A 19,443-nucleotide genomic window follows, 5' to 3' on the forward strand; every position below is an offset into this window, starting at 1 on the left:
TCAAAGTATACTATGTTCACTTTAAAAAATTTTTGTTTTGTTTTTTCTTTTTCTTCATGACTCCCCCGCCCCCTTTAGCTTCTAATTCTTTTTCTAAACATGACTAATGTGAAAATAAGTTTAACATGATTGTACATATTGCCTTGGGGAGAGGAGAGAGAAGGGTAGGTGGTAGAAAAATGTAAAAAAAACCCTTTAAAATATATAAATAAATAAAGAGAGCATATTATGAAAGTGGATGAAAGTGAAGTGGATCATTTTGACTGCATTAAATTTAAATGTTAAATTTTAAAAGTTTTTTTTACAATAAAACCAATATAACCAAGATTCAAAGAAAAGAAATTGCGAGGAAATTTTTGTAGCATTGTCTTAAAGGCCTTATAGCTCAAATATATAGAAAACTTTGATTTACAAAAATGAGTCATTCCCCATTTGGTAAACAATCAGAAGATAAGAAAAGGCACTTTTTTGGAAGAAGAAATAAAAGGTATCCACAGTCATGTAGAAATGCTCTGAATAATAGGGAAATGCTAATTAAAAAAACTTTGAGGTTTGTTCACACCTATCAAATTGACTAAAATGAAGGAAAGGGAAAAATGACACATGTTGGAGGAGATATAGAAAAATTGGGACAATAGTTCTCTGTTGGTGGAACTGTGAACTGATCCAACATTTTGGAAAGCAATCTGTTATTATGCCCAAAGCTTTAAAAAACCTGTGTATACCCTTTGACCCAGCAAAAAATAGACTTAGCTCTAATCTAGTTCTAAAATAATTGTGGCATTCCTCTTTGTGATGGAAGTGCTGCAAATTTTGAGATGTCCATCAATTTGAAAATGACTGAATAATTTATAGTATAATGATTGTGTAAGATTACTGCTGTACTATAAGAGATCACAAGTAGGTTGATTTTTAGAAAAGCATGGAAAAACTTGCATGAAATAATGAACATTAAAATGAACAGACCCAAAAGAATGTTATATACAGTAAGAGAAATATTGTTCAAATAGTAGTTATGAGTGTCTAATTTATTCTATGTAATTTGAAAAATTCAAATCAATTACAGAGGACTTTTGGAAGAAAATGCTATCCATATCCAGAGAAAAAGCTGATATATAGAAGTATGTATTATCTGATTACACACACATTTTCATCCCTTATAACATATATGTATATATAAATGCATATATCAAATCTTGACTTTCTTAAGTGTAGGGTTGTGGGAGGGAGATTACTTAAAACTCATTGTGTAAAAATTTTAAACAATAATAATATTAAATGAGACTAAGTAAAACTTTAGTTTCCCCCTTTCTAAGTTTAGGGTCCTTTTAACTGAGAATTCAAGTTCTTCCTTATCTCTGTATTTGATTTAGAGTTATTGTATCTTGTTCCATTTGACTAAAGTCCCATATATCAGATTCAAATATATCCAAATATTTTTTAGTCTAAAACTGAAAACTTCCCTTTGTAAAATATAGTTAAGAAGTAACTTTCTAATAAAATACATTTAAAGAGTAACATATGTGATCTGAGGGGATTCCCATGTTCACACCTTGGTGTTCTGTGCCTTCTTTTGCATTCCATATAACACTAAATATTTACATTCTCTGTATAACCTTGAGATTTGGGTGAGAAATGGTCTCGTCTCATATAAATGAAATAAAGTAATTACTACAACTAGTGGCAGTGTAATTTTGGAAGATGGGTTCAAGTCCTTTAATGCACATTGTTTGTTGATTATTTCCTATATTTCTTTTGTATATTAACTTGCTTTGCAGGTATCTGTTTATATGTTGTCTCCCTCACTAGATTGTAAGGTTCAATTATATAAAGGCCAGTTTTATAGAAAGTTTAGCTATCCATTAATATAGAAAAGAACTTGGGAAGAAACCAAAAAGGCATCTGAGAAACCAGTGGATAGTTTCCCAAGTCCAATATTTATTAACTGTGTCAATTAAGCAAATCACTTTGCTTTTTTCCTAAAATGAGGGATTGAATTAGATGTTTTCTAAGAAGTCTTACAACCATAAATTCTTTGGTCATGCAAATGACACAAAGGAACATATCAAGGCCGCATTTTGAGTCTTGTTGCTTTTGTTGTAATGGTAGCATCATCAATAGTCCTGTTTTTTATAAATCAGACAATGGGATGGAGTGATTCTTAAAAAAAACAAGTGAGAAGATGTCTTTCCTCAATCTTCCCATACATTAATAAACATAATTGTGCAATTCATGTCATTATGCATGTGATGACTTGATCATCTTCATTTATGAAGAATAAATAAGCATCATCATCATCATCATCATCATCAGGAAAGATATGATTGAGTTAAAGCATTCTAGAGAATAGGGACCCAGCGTAGTGTGTACACCTTCAAGACTGAACTATTCTTGAAACTGTTCCAAGGAGGTAGAGATATTTATTCTGGGGAGAAGACTGAGAAAAAACTGAGAGGTAACCTGGACTACTTGAAGCTCTGTCTAGAGTCAGGGTCAATGTCAGCATCAAGAAGTCAAGGAGAAACAGACTAGTTTTTCAAAAACAAAATATAATACAAAAATCAGAACAGTCTAGAATTCATTTTAATGTATAAACAAAAAGCTCCTTATTCTTCCTTCTTTTTTGCCACACTGTCCTTCTGGGAATCTCTGCTTTGCAGCAATTTTTTCCTCATTGGTGATTCCATCTGAGCAACCAGTCTTTTAGGGAGGAACCCAGCTTCACTTCTGTCTTGTCTCAGCTCCCTCCAGACTCCTCTGTGTATTGTTACCCCCTCCCCAATTTTTTCCTACTAATTTATATGGTAATTTAGGAACCTTGCTTGGCATAGAAGGGGCTTAATAAATGTTTTGTCTCTATCAATCTATCTATCATCCTGTGAAAGAAACTGTACTTTTTTGTGACTCCACAATTACAAAAAGAAACAAAACCCTCTTAATTTTCATCATATTCTGAAAAGGCAAGGAATATCTCTTTCTCATCTTGGTCATCTTTTGGGGGAAGGAGTTTCTTTGGGATTAGTATGATCTGAGTTGGAATGTACCATCAGGGACCTATCTTGGCATGTGTTTTTCAGCTGCTTCCAACAGATAGTAGAATACAGTTCAAATCCCTTTAAGGGCTTGAAAGTGGCACACATTAGACAAATGCTATAAGCATTTGGGGTCCCAGCCTATGAATATGGCAAAATGTAGTTTTCTGCCAATACTTCAGCCATATAGCCCCACCAAGGAGTCCTAGAACTCTATTCCCCCACTAATAGATGGAAGATGGAAGATATAACTCCCTATCCATTGAACTGTAGAAAGAAAGGAGTAGTTTGTTTAGAGGTTGTTAATGATATAATAGCTGACCTGCTCTTAGAATTTAAGTTGGCAAAGTACTTTATATGCATCATTTCATTTGAGTTGACAGAAGTCCTGTGATATATTATTATGTACCTCAGATATATTTTTCTGGGAATAATTTATTTTACTACTTTAACCTTCCTTAGTGTTGCATTTGCTTATCTTCATTGTATTACTGTCTAGGGCAATATTTTGATCAAGTCTGGTTTTCTTTGTAGGAATGCTTCAAAATACCTCTTTAATTATTAAACATTCATTTTATTTCATTACTTTTTTCCATTAAGGCTCATTTTTCAAAACATGTTATCTTTGGTTCCATTTCGAGCCTCTTTACTCTTCAGAAATCATTATTCTATTATCTCCTGATACTTCTGATCTTTTTCTTTATTTCCAAAATATTTTCCAAAGTTCTGGCCAGTGTTTTTGTATTGTTAGCTAAATTATGGTATATAGTTTTTTTTGCTTTTTGTTATTATTCTAAGATAGCTATATCTATGCATCTTGTCTTAAATATCAATGTTTTGTTTTTGATGGTTTTGCTTCTATTTCTCTTCTATAAGATTTTCATTCATTTCTATATATTTTTGCATTCCAAGTTTATTATTCTTGTTTTTGCTTCTTTGATAAGTTTTACTGCTGTGGATTCAAGTTTTTCCATGCTGTCTCATTTGTGTTGTACAAATCGTAAAGTCTGCATTTGAAATTCCAATTTTCCTCTTTAACTATTCAGGACCAACCTATTGAGATTCTGTTCTTTCTTGGGTCCCTTGTCTCATCAGGTATTAATTCATTTTCCTTTATCTTATAACATTTATTCATAGCTATGTGGATTTCTTTACATGATCTGGAGGCCATATTCCCTTCTATTTAGACCATCTTCCCTAATGGTTTACCTGCTTATATGAAAAGTCTTTATTCAATTTTTTCCTACTAATTTATGTGGTAATTTAGGAAATTTTTTCTCTGTTTTTCCCTATTTATTTTCTCACTCCTTTGAAAGCAGTTTCCCTAGACTTAGAATTAAACTATTTCAGTCATCTTCCTCTTACCCCGGCAATTCATAATTTATCAGTCTTGTTCTCCCCTAAATTATTTCTCAGATAGACCTAGTCCCAATTTGAGTTCTTTGGTGGTTCTTTGGTGGCACATTTGTAAGTCAGTTTGTTCTGCCCTTCCACTTGAGAGTGACTAGTAGGGAAGAAGACACTGAGTAAGTATGTGAGAGATTTATGGATTAGCCTTCTCTATTGCAAGTTCATGTTTATATCTCTTTGGGATTCTTGGTATCTTAATCCATAGGGACCTTGAATGTATAAAAAGGGAATATTTAAGGCATTATTTTAAGTATCCATTTTAGTTTTGTACACATGCAAATTTTGAAATAGGAAAATAGGAGTTGTCCTGGTTAGGGTTACAGATTCCTTGTTTTAGTTCAATGTCCATTTTAATGCATGGTTTTGTTTTGAAGAATGGTTTCTGACTGTAACCAGAAATGACATATTAGTTTTTTAATAAAAATTCATTAGTCCTCACATCTACTTTGTCTGGCATCAAGCTTAGAGGGTGAGATTAGTGACCTACATATGTATTCCAAGAATTTTGTAGAGGATGTATGAAATGTTCTCTGTCACCAAAGAGCAAGTTCATTGCCTGTTACTAAAGGGTTTACTAAATTAGTTGTTTTTGAGGATTGGTTTTTGTCTTTATATACCATTGTATACTGTCCTGTGAAGAAAGATTAGTTGTTAATTGGAATGTTTTTTTTTCTTTTGATCTCTCAGTGGCTATGACAGTATCTAAAATTAATCAGTATTTGCTGAATGGAGATGAACAAAACTTCCTGCAAGTGCTACAAACTGAATTTCCACAGGCAAGAAAAATAATGCCGCAGAATGCCAAAACATTCTATCGAATCTTTTCTGAAGCTAAGAAGCACAAATCATTTGAAGGTAAACTTACTATTCCTTAAGAAGCAAAGATAGATTGACTGATGTGTTCTTTGAGTTTTTCTTTTTGTAACAAGAATGATTTCAACAGTGATAATAATGTGGTATCTATATAGGCTTTAAATAAAGTATATAGTTCACATTACATACAATGTCTCATTTGAACCCAATAACAAACCTACAAAGTAGATATCACATGTAATGTTATCCATAAAAATGATATTTGCTAGTGGAAATAGTGGATCTTTAGGAAAGTTACATGGTGTCAAGGCTTATATGTGTCACAAAGTGAGATGATCAGCATATTTCTTTCCCCAAATCCAGAAATCTCTCAGTTCTCCTTCCCCAGTAGAGCTTACTAAGTCCCTATGGAAACCAATAGCACATTTGTAAAAATCACCTAACGCCTCTGAGTTTCCCTTATCTGTAAAGTGAAGGGACTCAATTAAATGATCACCTTAGTCCTTTGTAACTCTCTAATAGAGATATTTATTTTTTTTAAAAATATCTGCATTTCAATATAATTGGTTTCCTTTGTAATACTTTGTATTTTATTTCATACATTGAAAAACATTATTCTGAGAAAAGGTCAATAGGCTTCACCAGATGCCAAAAGAAATCATGGCACAAAAATGATAAAGAATTCATGTTTAATAATAATAATAGTGATAATAATAATAAGAAGAATTAAATAAGAATTTGCCAAAAGCTTTGAGGTTTGCAAAGCACTTTACTCATGTGTATCTCATTTGTTCTTACAATAACTAAGTAAGGCAGATGTGCTTGTCATTTCTGTTTTATAGATGAGGAAACTAAGACTCAGAATGGCTAAGTAATTTGCCTAGGGTCACACAACTAGTAAATTTCAGAATCAGGATTTGAATTTAGGTCTTTCTGACTCTGAGTTCAGCACTTTATGTACCATCCAAGTTCCTCAGTAAATGTCAGGATAACATTAGAGCATAAAAACAGAGTAAAATTGATAGTTCAGGATACTCTCTATGCCTCCTTAGCAATTTTTACTTATAATGATGATAAAAATTTGTTGGAAAGGGAAGGAAAGTGACAGATGTCATAGGAATAAATCTTCGTAAATATGTCATAAGTAGGAAAAAATTCCTCTAAACCTAATGCATTTCCAAATTGCTTCTTATTATAAACTTATTTTTAGCCTTTCCTTAATGATCTTTTCTTGAAATAGAAGCCATTACTTCCTAAGCAGTGGTTTTCCTCCCTGAAAGAGCAGGAAATATCTTATATTGGTTAGGAAATGTAAATGGTTTTCTCCTCCTCCATCATTTTTTATATTTATATTTTTATTTATTTCCAATAACATACTAAGATATTTTTAACATTCTTCTTCTTATAAGCTTTTGACCTCTCTGTTGTTCTATCCCTTCCCTCTCTCGATAGCAGGGAGCAATCTGATGCAGGTTGCACATGTACAACCATGTTTAACACATTTCCATATTTATCATCTTGTGAAAGAATTAGATTATGGGGGGAAGCCGTGAGCAAGAAAGAAAAAACATAAAAGAAGTTTTGAAAAGTAAACATAGTATGTCTTGCCCCTCAGTCAGAATCCATAGTTTTTTTCCCCCTCTGGATATGGGTGTTATTTTCCATTTCTGGTCTTTTAGGATTGTCCTTGATCACTGAACTAGTGAGAAGAGCAGGTTCTATCCCAGTTGATCATCTCACGATGTTTCTGTTAATGCATTACCAATTATCTTAATCCACCCTCAATTATAGGTAGAAGGTTTGAGTTAAAATGTATAGCTAAAAGGTTACAAACATAAAGTAACTGTTTTGCTTTGGAAATCCAACTTGAAGGTATACTCCTTTTGGAAGATTAGAAACTGCTTTTTCTTGACCTTCCTCATCTTAATTCTCCCTAGTCATCTTCCCTACCTAAACCTATTTCTTTTTTTTCCCCAAGGCAAATGGGGCTAAGTGATTTGCCCAAGGCCACACAGCTAGGTAATTATTAAGTGTCTGAGGCCAGATTTGAACTCAGGTACTCCTGACTGCAGGGCCAGTGCTCTATCCACTCCACCACCTAGCCACTCCCTAAACCTCTTTCTTTTTTTTTAAAGATCTTATTTGAGTTTTGAGTTTTACAGTTTTTCTCCCAATCTTACTCCCCCCCCCCCATGGAAAGCAATCTGTAAGTCTTTATTTTGTTTCCATGTTGTACATTGATCCAAATTGAGTGTGATGAGATAGAAATCACATCCTTAAGGAAGAAACAAAAAGTCTAAGAAATAACAAGATCAGACAATAAGATATGTTTTTTTTCTAAATTAAAGGGAATAGTCCTTGAAATTTGTTCAAACTCCATGGTTCTTTATCTGGATACAGATGGTATCCTCCATTGCAGACAGCCCAAAATTGTCCCTGGTTGTTGCACTGATGGAATGAGCAAGTATGTCAAAGTTGAACATCACCCCCATGTTGCTGATAGGGTGTACAGTGTTTTTCTGATTCTGCTCATTTCACTCAGCATAGTTCATGCAAATCCCACCAGGCTTCCCTGAATTCCCGTCCCTCCTTGTTTCTGATAGAAAAATAGTGTTCCCTGACATACATATGCCACAGTTTGCTAAGCCATTCCCCAATTTAAGGACATTTACTTGATTTCCAATCCTTTGCCACCACAAACAGGGCTGCTATGAATATTTTTGTACAAGTGATGTTTTTACCCTTTTTCATCATCTTTTCAGGGTATAAACCCACTAGTGCTAAACCTATTTCTTAAGTGATTGACACCTGCATACCCTGACAGATCTGTTCTCACAAGTCAGGCACTATACTAGAAACTTGCTTTTCCCAATCTATCTTATCTGACTTTAAACTAAATAAATAAAATAAACAAATTAATCAAATTAAATAAAGTTATTTCAAAATAAATTAAAAAAGCAGCATGGGAGTTTTATTTGTCTCTTACATTGCTGTGGTTTAATAAGTGAGCTTTCCTAGGTCATTAAAAGTTTACTCATAATTCATCAAGTTCTTTTGCTCCCCTGACACTTCAGCAAAGATAACTAAGGCCAGATTTTTTACCTATTAGGATCCTTTGTGATATATAGAAAATGCCATTCTTTAAAACCATAACAATTACTTGTCAGCATCACAATTAAATATAACATACATTTTAGTATATAGCATTTAAAAGTATGGTATTTCCTCCTACATGCCTCTTTGTAGATAGGCAAACTTATTTCTTTGGGCCTTATAGAGCATGCTGTAGTCTATAAAACCAGCTATAGAATGTAGGCAGGACTCACATTCATACATATATACATACATACATATGTATGTGTGCATACACACTGGGGCAAAGAAGCATATAATAAGCCTGCTCAAAAATTTTTCAAGTGATTTTATAACGTAAGAAATTTGATTAATGATGTTGCTGATAATGAGTCACACTTCCTATCTTGTAGGAAAAACATGATAGGCTCAAGGTACAGAATGAAAGAGGCTAGCAAATTTCAGAGATCTACTTCTCTATCTGTGGTCCTATGACATTCAGGACTAGTTTCCAACAATGAACTGTACTTCATGTATTTCCAAACTGCTCAAGCCTCATTTTTGAGCAATATTTAAGCAGTATTGAACAGATAAGCCACTTTGACTTCCTTCTCATTTGGCCTATCTAATGAAGTCTATGTGAATTTTAAGGGTGGCTGATGGCTTCATCATCATCATCATCATCATCATCATCATCATCATCATTTATATAACACCTACTATGAGTCAGACATTGTGCTAAATGCTTTGCAAATATTGTCTAGTTTGATTCTCACAACAATCCTGGGAGGAAGAAACTTTTGTATATACATTTCATGGTCGAAGAAACTGAGGCAGGCAGAGGTAAGCAACTTGTCCAGGGTCAGACAACTAATAAGCATTGGAGGCTGAATTTGAAGACAGCTTTTCTTGACTCCAAGTCCATCACTATATCCACTTCACCACTTAACGAATTCTAATTCATACATGCTATTTTGTACTCATAAATATTTCTCTTATGGAATCAATATTCGCTCTCATGACAATAACCAGAATAAATTGATAGCATTTGCCAATGTGAATCAGGATCATAGGGTAAGAAAGGGCTCTTCATTTGTTCAATAAGCATTTCTTTCTTTTTTTCAAGTATTCAATAGTCTTTGTTTTTGAGTTTCACATTGTTTTAATCCTCTCCTACCTACCTCTCTACCTCTTTCCTCCCCTTCCACCATTGAATAATCTGATGTGAAGGGAAAAAACTGCGAGAGAAAAAAGTATACCATAAAACAAGTTTTAAAAAGTGAAAAAAAGTATACTTTGGTCTACATTCAGATTCCATAGTTTTTTTGTCTGGATGTGGATGGTTTTTTCCATCACAAGTCTTTTAGAATTGTCCTTCAACAAGCTTTTATTGAAAATCTCCTTCATTATGATGGATGTTGTGAATATAAAGAGAAAAACAAAGACAAAAAAATTCCCTTTTCTCCAAGAGTAGATTATTAACTGTTGAAGAAAGGCAAGGAAACAAGCAAGGAGATTCATACTACATTTTATGGCATGTGATCACTTTTCTTCTGATCTTTTTATGTAATTTCCCCACCCTCAGGCTGTATTGAATCCTATCCTCACCTGCCAAAAATGTTTTAGGATGAAAAATTATTTTCACTTGTCTTGCCCCTTCTGTATGCCTCTTCCTTCCCATCTCTCCCTTCCCACCTCCCAAACCAGGTTATATGGTAGCTTGGTTTCTGAGCATTTCAAATAAGGACTCTTAACTCTCAAGGGAATCTATGACCTTGTAAATGAAAATAATTTTATCTTTATTTTTATTTACCTTAAATTATTAATTTAGGGATCAAATCACATGCCTTAGATTTCATTTGAATGCTAAAAATGTGTACAGAATAAAAAAAAGTTTAAGTAGCCCCTTAGTCCACAATGATGCTTCCTTTCATTTCAGGGATTCATTTCTCAGCATCTATGATTAGACCATCTCTGTATCAAATGTTTTCTTGATATTTCATAGATTGAAAAGAGGATTGTATTGTCATTTAAAGTCTTCATCTTCAATGAAATGTATCCTGTTTTTGCATTTAGTGAATATGGAAGGCTCATGGATCAAACTCACATTGCGTGAAATTTATAACTACTATTACAACACAGAAACAGGAGTGGGGACCTGGGTTCCTGAAAACTATGGAAGGAAATTATCTTGGCTGTCAGATAGTGAAATTAAGGTATGGTACTGACATTATTTTCAGTCTGTATAGGGACCTAACACAAAAGTCAAAAAGGGAAGAGTCCTTGTGTTTATTTTTGTCTTTTGAAGAATAAGGTTTGTGGTTTTGTGTTTGTTTGGTTTGTTTGTTTTTTGGGATACGAGGAGCTGCCAATAACTGATTTATCTGAGGAATGGATATGGAGAAATATTATCCTATTAGAAGTTAATGCAGATTTACACGACCTTCCTGTCCAATCTAGACCTTTTCAGATCATACCCATTTGCCTAATTTTCATTTCTATTCTATGACACTGTTGGATTTGAGATATATAGATTTTAAAGCTGGATTTCTTTATTTCATCTAGGCTGGAAGTACAGGAGCTATTTATAGGCCCTATTCCACTCCAATAGATATTAGTGCTTTAATCTGCTCTATTTCCAGACTTGGTTGATTCATCTTTCCTTAGGCATCCTGCAGGTTCCCCACTGTAAGAAAATGTTTAATTTAGAGTTAAAAAACCAATAACCTTAGCCTGCTGCATGTCAGAGCTTCCAAATTCAAAAGATCCACCAACTTCATCCTTTCTAGTCAGATTATAGGCAGTTGCTTATAAACAAATTATCCATGTTTCAATAGAAAGGACAAATCTTTTATGGCCTAGGACAAATATTTCTTTCCCCATGAATCCTTCCCTGGTAATAATTTCTTTGTCTTTATTTTCTATCCCATCTCCCAACCCAACTGAAAGTGGGTTCTGTTTATATTCTAAGCTGTTTATATTCATCTCCCCTTCTCAGCTATTTGAAATGTGTCTTATAATCATATCTCATTCCAAGCTTTCTGTGATTGCTTAATTTCCTGGTCTGATTGCCTTTATATAATCCTCATTCATTTTTTCTGCAGCTTTTGCCACTGTTAGATTATCTAGAAATTCTAACAGGATCAAATGCTGCAAACAACACTGTTTACTACTGTATACACTTTTTCTTTAGATTTTCATGATACTGCTCCATGTTGGTAGATTTTCATCTATATTGTTCCTCTAAAATTTGAACATATTCCTCTAAATTTTACTTTTCTTTAGCAATACCTCTTCTCTAGTGACCTCATTAACTCCACTATTGTATCATCTATAAGTAAATGACTCCCTGATAATTCACTCCTTCCCTTTCTTTTTTTTACTTCCTTTAATTTTTACTTCCCTCCTCCCTGTCTCCCTCTCCCTCTCCCTATCTTTCTATCTATTCAGCAGGAGTCTCTTTTGAGTTGCACATCTTCAACTGTTTCTTGAACATTTCAAACTGAATATCCCATAAGCATTTCATAATCAATCTGTTCTAAACAGAATTCCCAATCTTGTAATCATCCTTGATTCCACACTCTCAAAGCCAATAAATTATAAGGTCTTTTCCTTCACAACATTTTTCATATCCATTCACTCACATGAATACCACTCTATATTTTGCCCTCATCACCTATTTCTTAACTATTGAAACAGATTTCTAATTACTCATATTTCCTTGCTTCTCCAGTCCATCGTCCACACAATTGCCATGTCTTAACTGTGTCATTCCCCTCCTCAGTATTCAGTGACTTTTTATCACCCCAAGGATTAAATAGAAACTACATTGAGGGACATTTTATAAGGCCTTTAAAAAAGTATATAATAAATTTTAAATGATATCTTTAAAACTGTCCTGCCAATATATGCTTTCTTCTAAACATCTTTTTATTCTCTTCTGTTCATTCAAAAAAAAAGTTTCCTTCAATGATCTTCTTTTATGGGAGGGGAATCATTAAGGCAAATCTATTGCTTTTTGCCCCTTCCCTTAACCTATCCGATTTAAAAACTGAGGAAGCATACCTTTGTAATGGACAAACATAATCAAGCAAAATGAATTCATACACAGTGACCATGTCCAAAAATATGTCTTTTTGCACTTTGAGACCATCTCCTCTCTGTTAGGAACTTGATAATAACCATCCTCACGTCTTATGACTATCTCTGAAAAAATGATATAATATGGTAGGAAAAAAGAACTATCAGGGAAGACTTTTCTGCCATTTTTCATTAACAAATAATCAAATCTTTGCCATATGAAAGATGGCTAAGGCAAAAATAATATAATAAAAAAGAAGAAATATGAAAGAGTAAAATATTAAATAACCTCAAGAATAAAGCAGAGCATAGAAAATTATAATAATCATCATAGAACCGCAAAATCATATGGCTAGCAAGTACCTCAAGAGTTCCTTCTTTCACCCTACCTTTGAGAAAGACTTCATTTAGATCAGCTCAGAAAAATGTCTGTCTTTCCATTTCTAAAGGATTCGGGGGAGATATTCAGAGATGATTATATTTTTCTCTTGAAGATAACCAAATAAGAATCAATAATAGTTGAGGTAGAATTATGAAATATTCCATTTTACTTAAGCATTTATTAAGTTTAACCACGCAAAAATATCTCACTAGGATCTCATTGACAAAATTGTTGAAGACTACTATATGGAGAAATTGTGGTCTAGCAATGGTGATTATGATCTTGAAAACACACCTTTAATGGCCCATATTAAAAAAGAATTTAAAGAAAGAAGAGCTTTCCTACAGAAACATGAGCCTGATGTGGTAAAAATACAGGTATGTGAGCCAAGTAAATAATTTATTATCAGTATTGAACGATGTGTTCCTCATGGTAACCAATAATTTTAGACAAAAAAAATAACTTTTGTATTAGTAAAGTAAAAGAAGCACTTTGAAGAGGATTGTGTATCCAGACTTTTCCCAACCTTTAGCAGATGTAGTATCTGCTAATATCCACTTGTGTTTGGGACATCTAATTTGTCAATGAATAAAAGGATGTTGTATATTCTCTGACTTTTGTTAAGAGAGGAAAAAAATGGGTCAAAAAGAGTTACCAGCTTTCATTTCAGGATTAAAAACTTCAAAGATGTTCCTTGCCTATTCCTAAGATTCCCAGCCTGGTCTATTATAATGTAGTATTATATTTGGAGTCAGAAGAGATCTCTATTAGACATATAGAACTAAGAATTCAGAAGTTCCTTGACTATACAATACAGTCCCCCACAGATCAAGATTTCATTTTGAAGGTATGTGCTGGCTTGTTGGAGCACATATATGAAGTACCACTGTATTGATTTAGTCTAGTCAAGCAGTTATGAAAGTTTACAGACAGCTGATAAACTACTGAAGTTTTCCTATTTTCTATGCTCTGAGTTGGAGAGTGATATTTTAGTAGCATGTTTTCTTTTTCCCTTGGGGTCACAATAAATCAATCACTTTTTGAAGTGAAACTATTTATTGTTGTTCTGAGGCAACACTTAATCATTTAGAGAAACTAGATAATCATGTTTTTAATTTCATTTAGAAAAGATTCCAATTATTTCCCTGTATGGACGTGGGGGGGGGTAGAGATTTAGACTAATGTCCCCTTACATGAGGTTTGCCTGTGATTTGATGAGCTTCAAGAAAGCATTAAAAGTTAGCTTAAACTGGGAAAACTGGAAAATAGTATGGCAGAACCTAAGTAAAGAACAAAATCTCAAAATGGGGACATGATTTATACATAAAGGCTGATACTACAACCAAATTAGGAAAACCTAAAGGAGCTTATTTGTTAGCTCTGTGGATAAAGGAAGATTTTAAGACCAAAGAAAATATGACATTAAAAAATGTAAAATAGATCATTTTGATTTTATATATTTTTATTCTCTGTGTGTGTGTGTGTGTGTGTGTGTGTGTGTGTGTGTGTGTTTGTGTGTGAAATGCAATTAAAATTAAAAGAAAACAAAACTGGAGGGGGGAATTTCCAACAAATTTCTCTTCATAAAGGTTTTAATTCTATTTATGTAGAATATATAGAAATATGTAGAATTGCAGAAAACTAAGTCAAATGTATAACTAAAAATGACAGTCATTCCTCCAGTCAATAAATTGTCAAAGGATTTAAACAAGCAGTTTTCAGACAAAGAAATCAAAGTCATTTAGTCTTGTGAAAAAAATGTACTGAATCACTGCTGATTAGAAAAATACAAACTAAAAGAATGCTGAGGTACAACCTCACATATATCAGATTGGCTATTATGATAAAAAGGAAAATAATAAACGTTAACAGGAATGTGAAAAGCTGGGTCATCAGTGAATTCTTAGTGGAGTTATGAATAGATCCATTCATTCTGTGCAATAATTTGGATCTATTGCTCCAGCAATACCACTACTGGGTCTGTATCGCAAAGAGATCTACATTTTAAAGACATTAAAAAAGGGGGAGGGAGCAGACCTATTTGAACAAAACTATTTATAGCTGTTCTTTTTGTGGTGGTTAAGAATCAAAAATCAAAGAAATGCCCATCAATTAGGAAATGACTCAACAAGCTGTGGTATATGATTGTGATGGAATATTATTGTGCTACAAGAAAAAAAAAGCAGAATGATTTCAGAAAAACCTGGAAAGACTTACATAAACTGATATGAAATAAAGCAAACAGAACCAGAAGAACATTTTACACAATCACAGCAATATTGTTTGATGAAGACTGTGAATGACTTAGATATTCTCAGCAATACAATGGTCCAAGACAGTCTCAAAAGATTAATGATGAAGTATATTATCTGCTTCAAGAGAAAGAAGTGATAATGTCTGAAAACAGACTGAAGTATGTTATTTTTCCCTTCCATTCCTTTTTTCATTCAAAATGTACAAAATTATACAAAATGATTGCACATCTATAATCTTTATCTCATTGCTTATCTCAGGGATAGGGTAAAGAAGAAAGAGATAGAATTTGGAACTCAGAACTTAAAATAAATGTTTAAAATTTTATTTAACATGTAACTGGGGATAAATATAAAATAGTACATATTTTTTGAAAAACCATTTAGTTAGGAAAAATAAAATAGTACATATTTTTTGAAAAACCATTTAGTTAGGAAAAATAAAATAGTACATATTTTTTGAAAAACCATTTTGAAAAACTAATATGGCAGAATAAAAAACCAATATGGCAGGACCTTGCCCAAGGTCTCCCCCAACCAGTTCAAATAACTTTAAATAATTACTCTAAACTAATTCTAGAGTGACAGAATCCACAAAAAGGCTAAGTTAAACAATTTTCCAGCCCAAGACAACTTGGAAGATCAACAGGAAGGGTTTGCTGCACCAAGTGAGAGAGGAGCACAAGGCAACTGTCCTGCAGTAAACTAGTCCCAGGAATCCAAGAAAAAGCAGTGGGATGACTGGGTCAGTGGTAGCAGTGGCAATTTCCAGATCTCTCAATCCAGAGAACTTGAAAGATCAGTGGAAAAAGTCTGCCACACCAGGGTGAGAGTGGAATACAATCCATCTCAGTGCAGACCCAACCCCAGTAGACCAGGAACAGCCTTGGGGGCCATTGAATCAGTAGAGGCAACTATTTCTGGAGCAATTAGTTCCCTGATGGTAAAGGGGTCAGAAGGTGATTACACTGGTCTCTTTGCTATCAGTGAGGCAGGACTCACTGTGTTGCCTTTCTGGGTCCTTGATCACATTCATAGACCACAACACAGGCCAGGAGGAGTAGTAAAAACATCCCTTAGATCATACCTCCTTGGAAGAACTGAAAACTTACAGATCCCTAGAAGTATTTCTGAAAACACAAAACCCCTGAAGCTTGAGATAGTGGGACCTCCACCCTGAAAGCATAGCCCTATCTTAACAAAATCAATTCATAGTCTGGGGAAATGAGCAAATAGTGGAAGGGAGAAAAAACTGACCATAGTTGTTATGGTGAAAGGGAAGATCACAATAGACATTTTGAAGAACAAAGACATAGCTTCTACACCCAATGTCTCCAAGAAAAATATGAATTGGTCTCAGGCCATGTAAGAGCTCAAAAGGATTTTGAACTCAGGTCCTCCTGCCTCCAAGGCCAGTGCTCTATCCACTGAGCCACCTAGCTGCCCTCAGAAAGGATCTTGAAAATCAAGTAAGGGAGGTAGAGGAAAAATTGGGAAGAGAAATGAGAAGTGATGTGGGAAAATCTTGAAAACCTTAGTGAGGGAGACAAAAGATACTGAAGAAAATAACTTCTAGGCCAAATGGTGGGGGGGGGGCAATGAGGAGAAAAATGCTTTAATAAGCAGGGCTGACCAAATGGAAAAGGAGATACAAAAGTTCATTGAAGAAAATAATTGCTTAAAATATGGAATTGAGCGAAGGGAAACTGATGACTTTGTAAGAAATCAAGAAACAGTAAAACCAAACTACAAGACAATATGAAATATCTCATTGGAAACACATTTGACCTGGAAAATAGAACAAGGAGAGATCATTTAAAAATTATTAGACTACCTGATGCCACAATCAGAAAAAGAGCCTAGATATCATCATTCAAGAAATTATCAAGGAAAACTGCCCCGATATTGTAGAAGCAAAGGATAAAATAGAAATTGAAAGAATTCACTGGTCACCTTTTTTTTTAGGTTTTTGCAAGGCAATAGGGTTAAGTGGCTTGCCCAAGGCCACACAGCTAGGTAATTATTAAGTGTCTGAGGCTGGATTTGAACTCAGGTACTCCTGACTCCAGGGCCTGTGCTCTATCCACTGTGCCACCTAACCACCCCACACTGATCACCTTCTGAAAAAGATCCCAAAATGAAAACTTCCAGACATATTATGGTCAAATATCAGAGCTTCCAGGTCAAGGAAAAGATATTGAAAGAAGACAGAAAGAAACAATTCAATTATCATGAAGTCACAGTCAGGATAGCACAAGATTTAGCATCTTCTACATTAAGAGATTATAGGTGTTGGAATATGATATTTCACAAGTCAAAAGAGCTTGAATTACACGTAAGAATAAACTACCCAGCAAAACTGAGCATACTCTTTCAGGGGAAAAGATGAACATTTCCTGATGAAAAGACCAGAACTGAACAGAAAATTTGATCTTCAAATATGAGACTCAAGTGAAGCATAAAAAGGTAAACAGGAAAGGTACAAGGGACTTAATGATGTTGAACTACTTATATTCCTGCATAGGAAGAGGATGCTGCTAACTCATATGAACTTTCTCATTTATTAGGGCAGTTAAGAGTCTATATAGACAAGGTACAGATGGGAGTTGAGTATGAAGGATAATATGTTAAAAAGATGGAGTTAAGGGATGAGCAAAAAATGTGGAGAAAGGGAAAGAGTGAAGTAGTATGGGATAAGTTATTTCATATGAAAGAGGCAAGAAAAAGTTTTTGCAATGGAGTGGGAGAATGGGGAGTTGGGGGAATGAGTGAGTCTTACTCTCATCAAAATTGTCTCAGAGAGAGAATAACATGGATACTCAATTGGGTTTAGAAATCTGTCTTACCCTAGAGGAAAGTAGGAGTAGAAGGGGATAGGAAAAAAGGGAGGTGGGAGGTAATAAAAGGAGGGAAGATTATGGGAGTGGGTAGTCAGAAGCAAAACACTTTTGAGGAGGGACAAGAGAGAGAATACAATAAATGGGGGGTGGTGAAGGAAAATAATTAGCAATAGTAACTAAATTTCTCTGATAAAGACCTCATTTCTCAAACATAGAGAACTGAATCAAATTCATCAAATATAAGAAAATTCCCAAATTAATAAATGATCAAAAGATATAAACAGTTTTCAGATGAGGTTTTCAATACTATTTTAGCCATATTTTTAAAATGTTCTGTCACTATTGATTTGGGAGTATAGGGGAAATAAGACATTAAAAAAAAGTGTGGAGGAGTTGCAAATTGATTCAACAGTCTTATAGAGCAATTTGAAACTATGCCCAAAGGAATATAAAACCATGCCTGACCTTTGACTTAGCAGTATCACTACCACATCTGTATTCCAGAAGAGATGAAAAAAGAGGAAGGAAAAGGATCTATATGTATAAGAAAATTTATACCAGCTCTTTTCTAGAAATCAAGAGAATATCCATCAGTTGGTGAATGGCTGAAGAAATTGTGAAATTGTAGCATATGATTATGATAGAATGATATTCTGCTATAAGAAATGAGGAACAGAATGCTCTCATAATACTTGGAAAGATTTACATGAGTAGATGTAATGGGAAATGCAATGGGAAATTCAGTAATATTATAGGATAACTAGCTGTGAAAGACTTGGCTTTTCTCAGCAATGTTGTGAGCCAAGACAATTCTGAAGGACTTCTGGATAAACTTAAGGACAAAGAGTACTTTTCATCCCCCCAAAACAGACCTGATGATGTCTGAAATACAGATTGAGATATACTTTTTAAACTTTATTTTTCTTAAGTTTTCTTTTTTTTGGGGGGGGGGCTATGTTTACTTTCACAACAATATATTTTACATGACTACACATTTTTAACCCTTATAAAATAACTTGCTTTCCCTATGAGGAGATGTAAGATGGGAAGAAGGAAGAAAATTTGGAACTCAAAAGTTTTAAAAATGAATGTTGAAACTTGTTTGTACATGTAACCAGGAAAAAATAAAGTAAAAAGGTAAAGACCATTTAGTCCCCGCCCAAACTCCAAATCACATTACTAAAATCCACAGCAAGGGTTTTGAGGTCATAGAAGTTTGCCTGAAACCATAAGGTGAGAGAAACCCACACCAGTGCTTCATTATACATTTTTACTCTGGTAATTCCTAAAAGAATTTGCTCATTTTTCTTTTCTTTGCAACATCAGTAACTTCACTGCAAATAAATAAAATCTCTCTTTTCTTTCTATTTTATATAGGCTTTATGGAGGGGCTCCAGAGAACAGAAAAATTTTGCTAAGAGGAAGAAACTGTTTAAAGATAATATTTCTTCTATTATTAAGGTAAAGATTCTTTCATATTTTATCTTTCATCTGAGACCTAAGTATAGCAGGTCAATCCTTTAACTTTCTAATTGATTTTTCTAGTCCACTCACTCCAGCAT

General features: G+C 34.0%; 1 protein-coding gene across 2 annotated transcripts in view; it reads left to right on the forward strand.

The window, feature by feature from the left end:
- IQGAP2 (IQ motif containing GTPase activating protein 2) overlaps window positions 1–19,443 on the forward strand; it is a 347,950-nt gene that overhangs the window by 265,983 nt on the left and 62,524 nt on the right. For both annotated transcript variants that reach the window (XM_074204624.1, XM_074204625.1), the window contains 4 exons: window positions 5,130–5,297; window positions 10,404–10,543; window positions 13,002–13,166; window positions 19,259–19,342. In XM_074204624.1, the coding sequence (XP_074060725.1) occupies window positions 5,130–5,297; window positions 10,404–10,543; window positions 13,002–13,166; window positions 19,259–19,342 (557 nt within the window). The remainder of the gene's footprint in view (window positions 1–5,129; window positions 5,298–10,403; window positions 10,544–13,001; window positions 13,167–19,258; window positions 19,343–19,443) is intronic.

Source organism: Macrotis lagotis, chromosome X (genome assembly GCF_037893015.1).
Source record: "Macrotis lagotis isolate mMagLag1 chromosome X, bilby.v1.9.chrom.fasta, whole genome shotgun sequence".
NCBI classification, from domain to species: domain Eukaryota; kingdom Metazoa; phylum Chordata; class Mammalia; order Peramelemorphia; family Peramelidae; genus Macrotis; species Macrotis lagotis.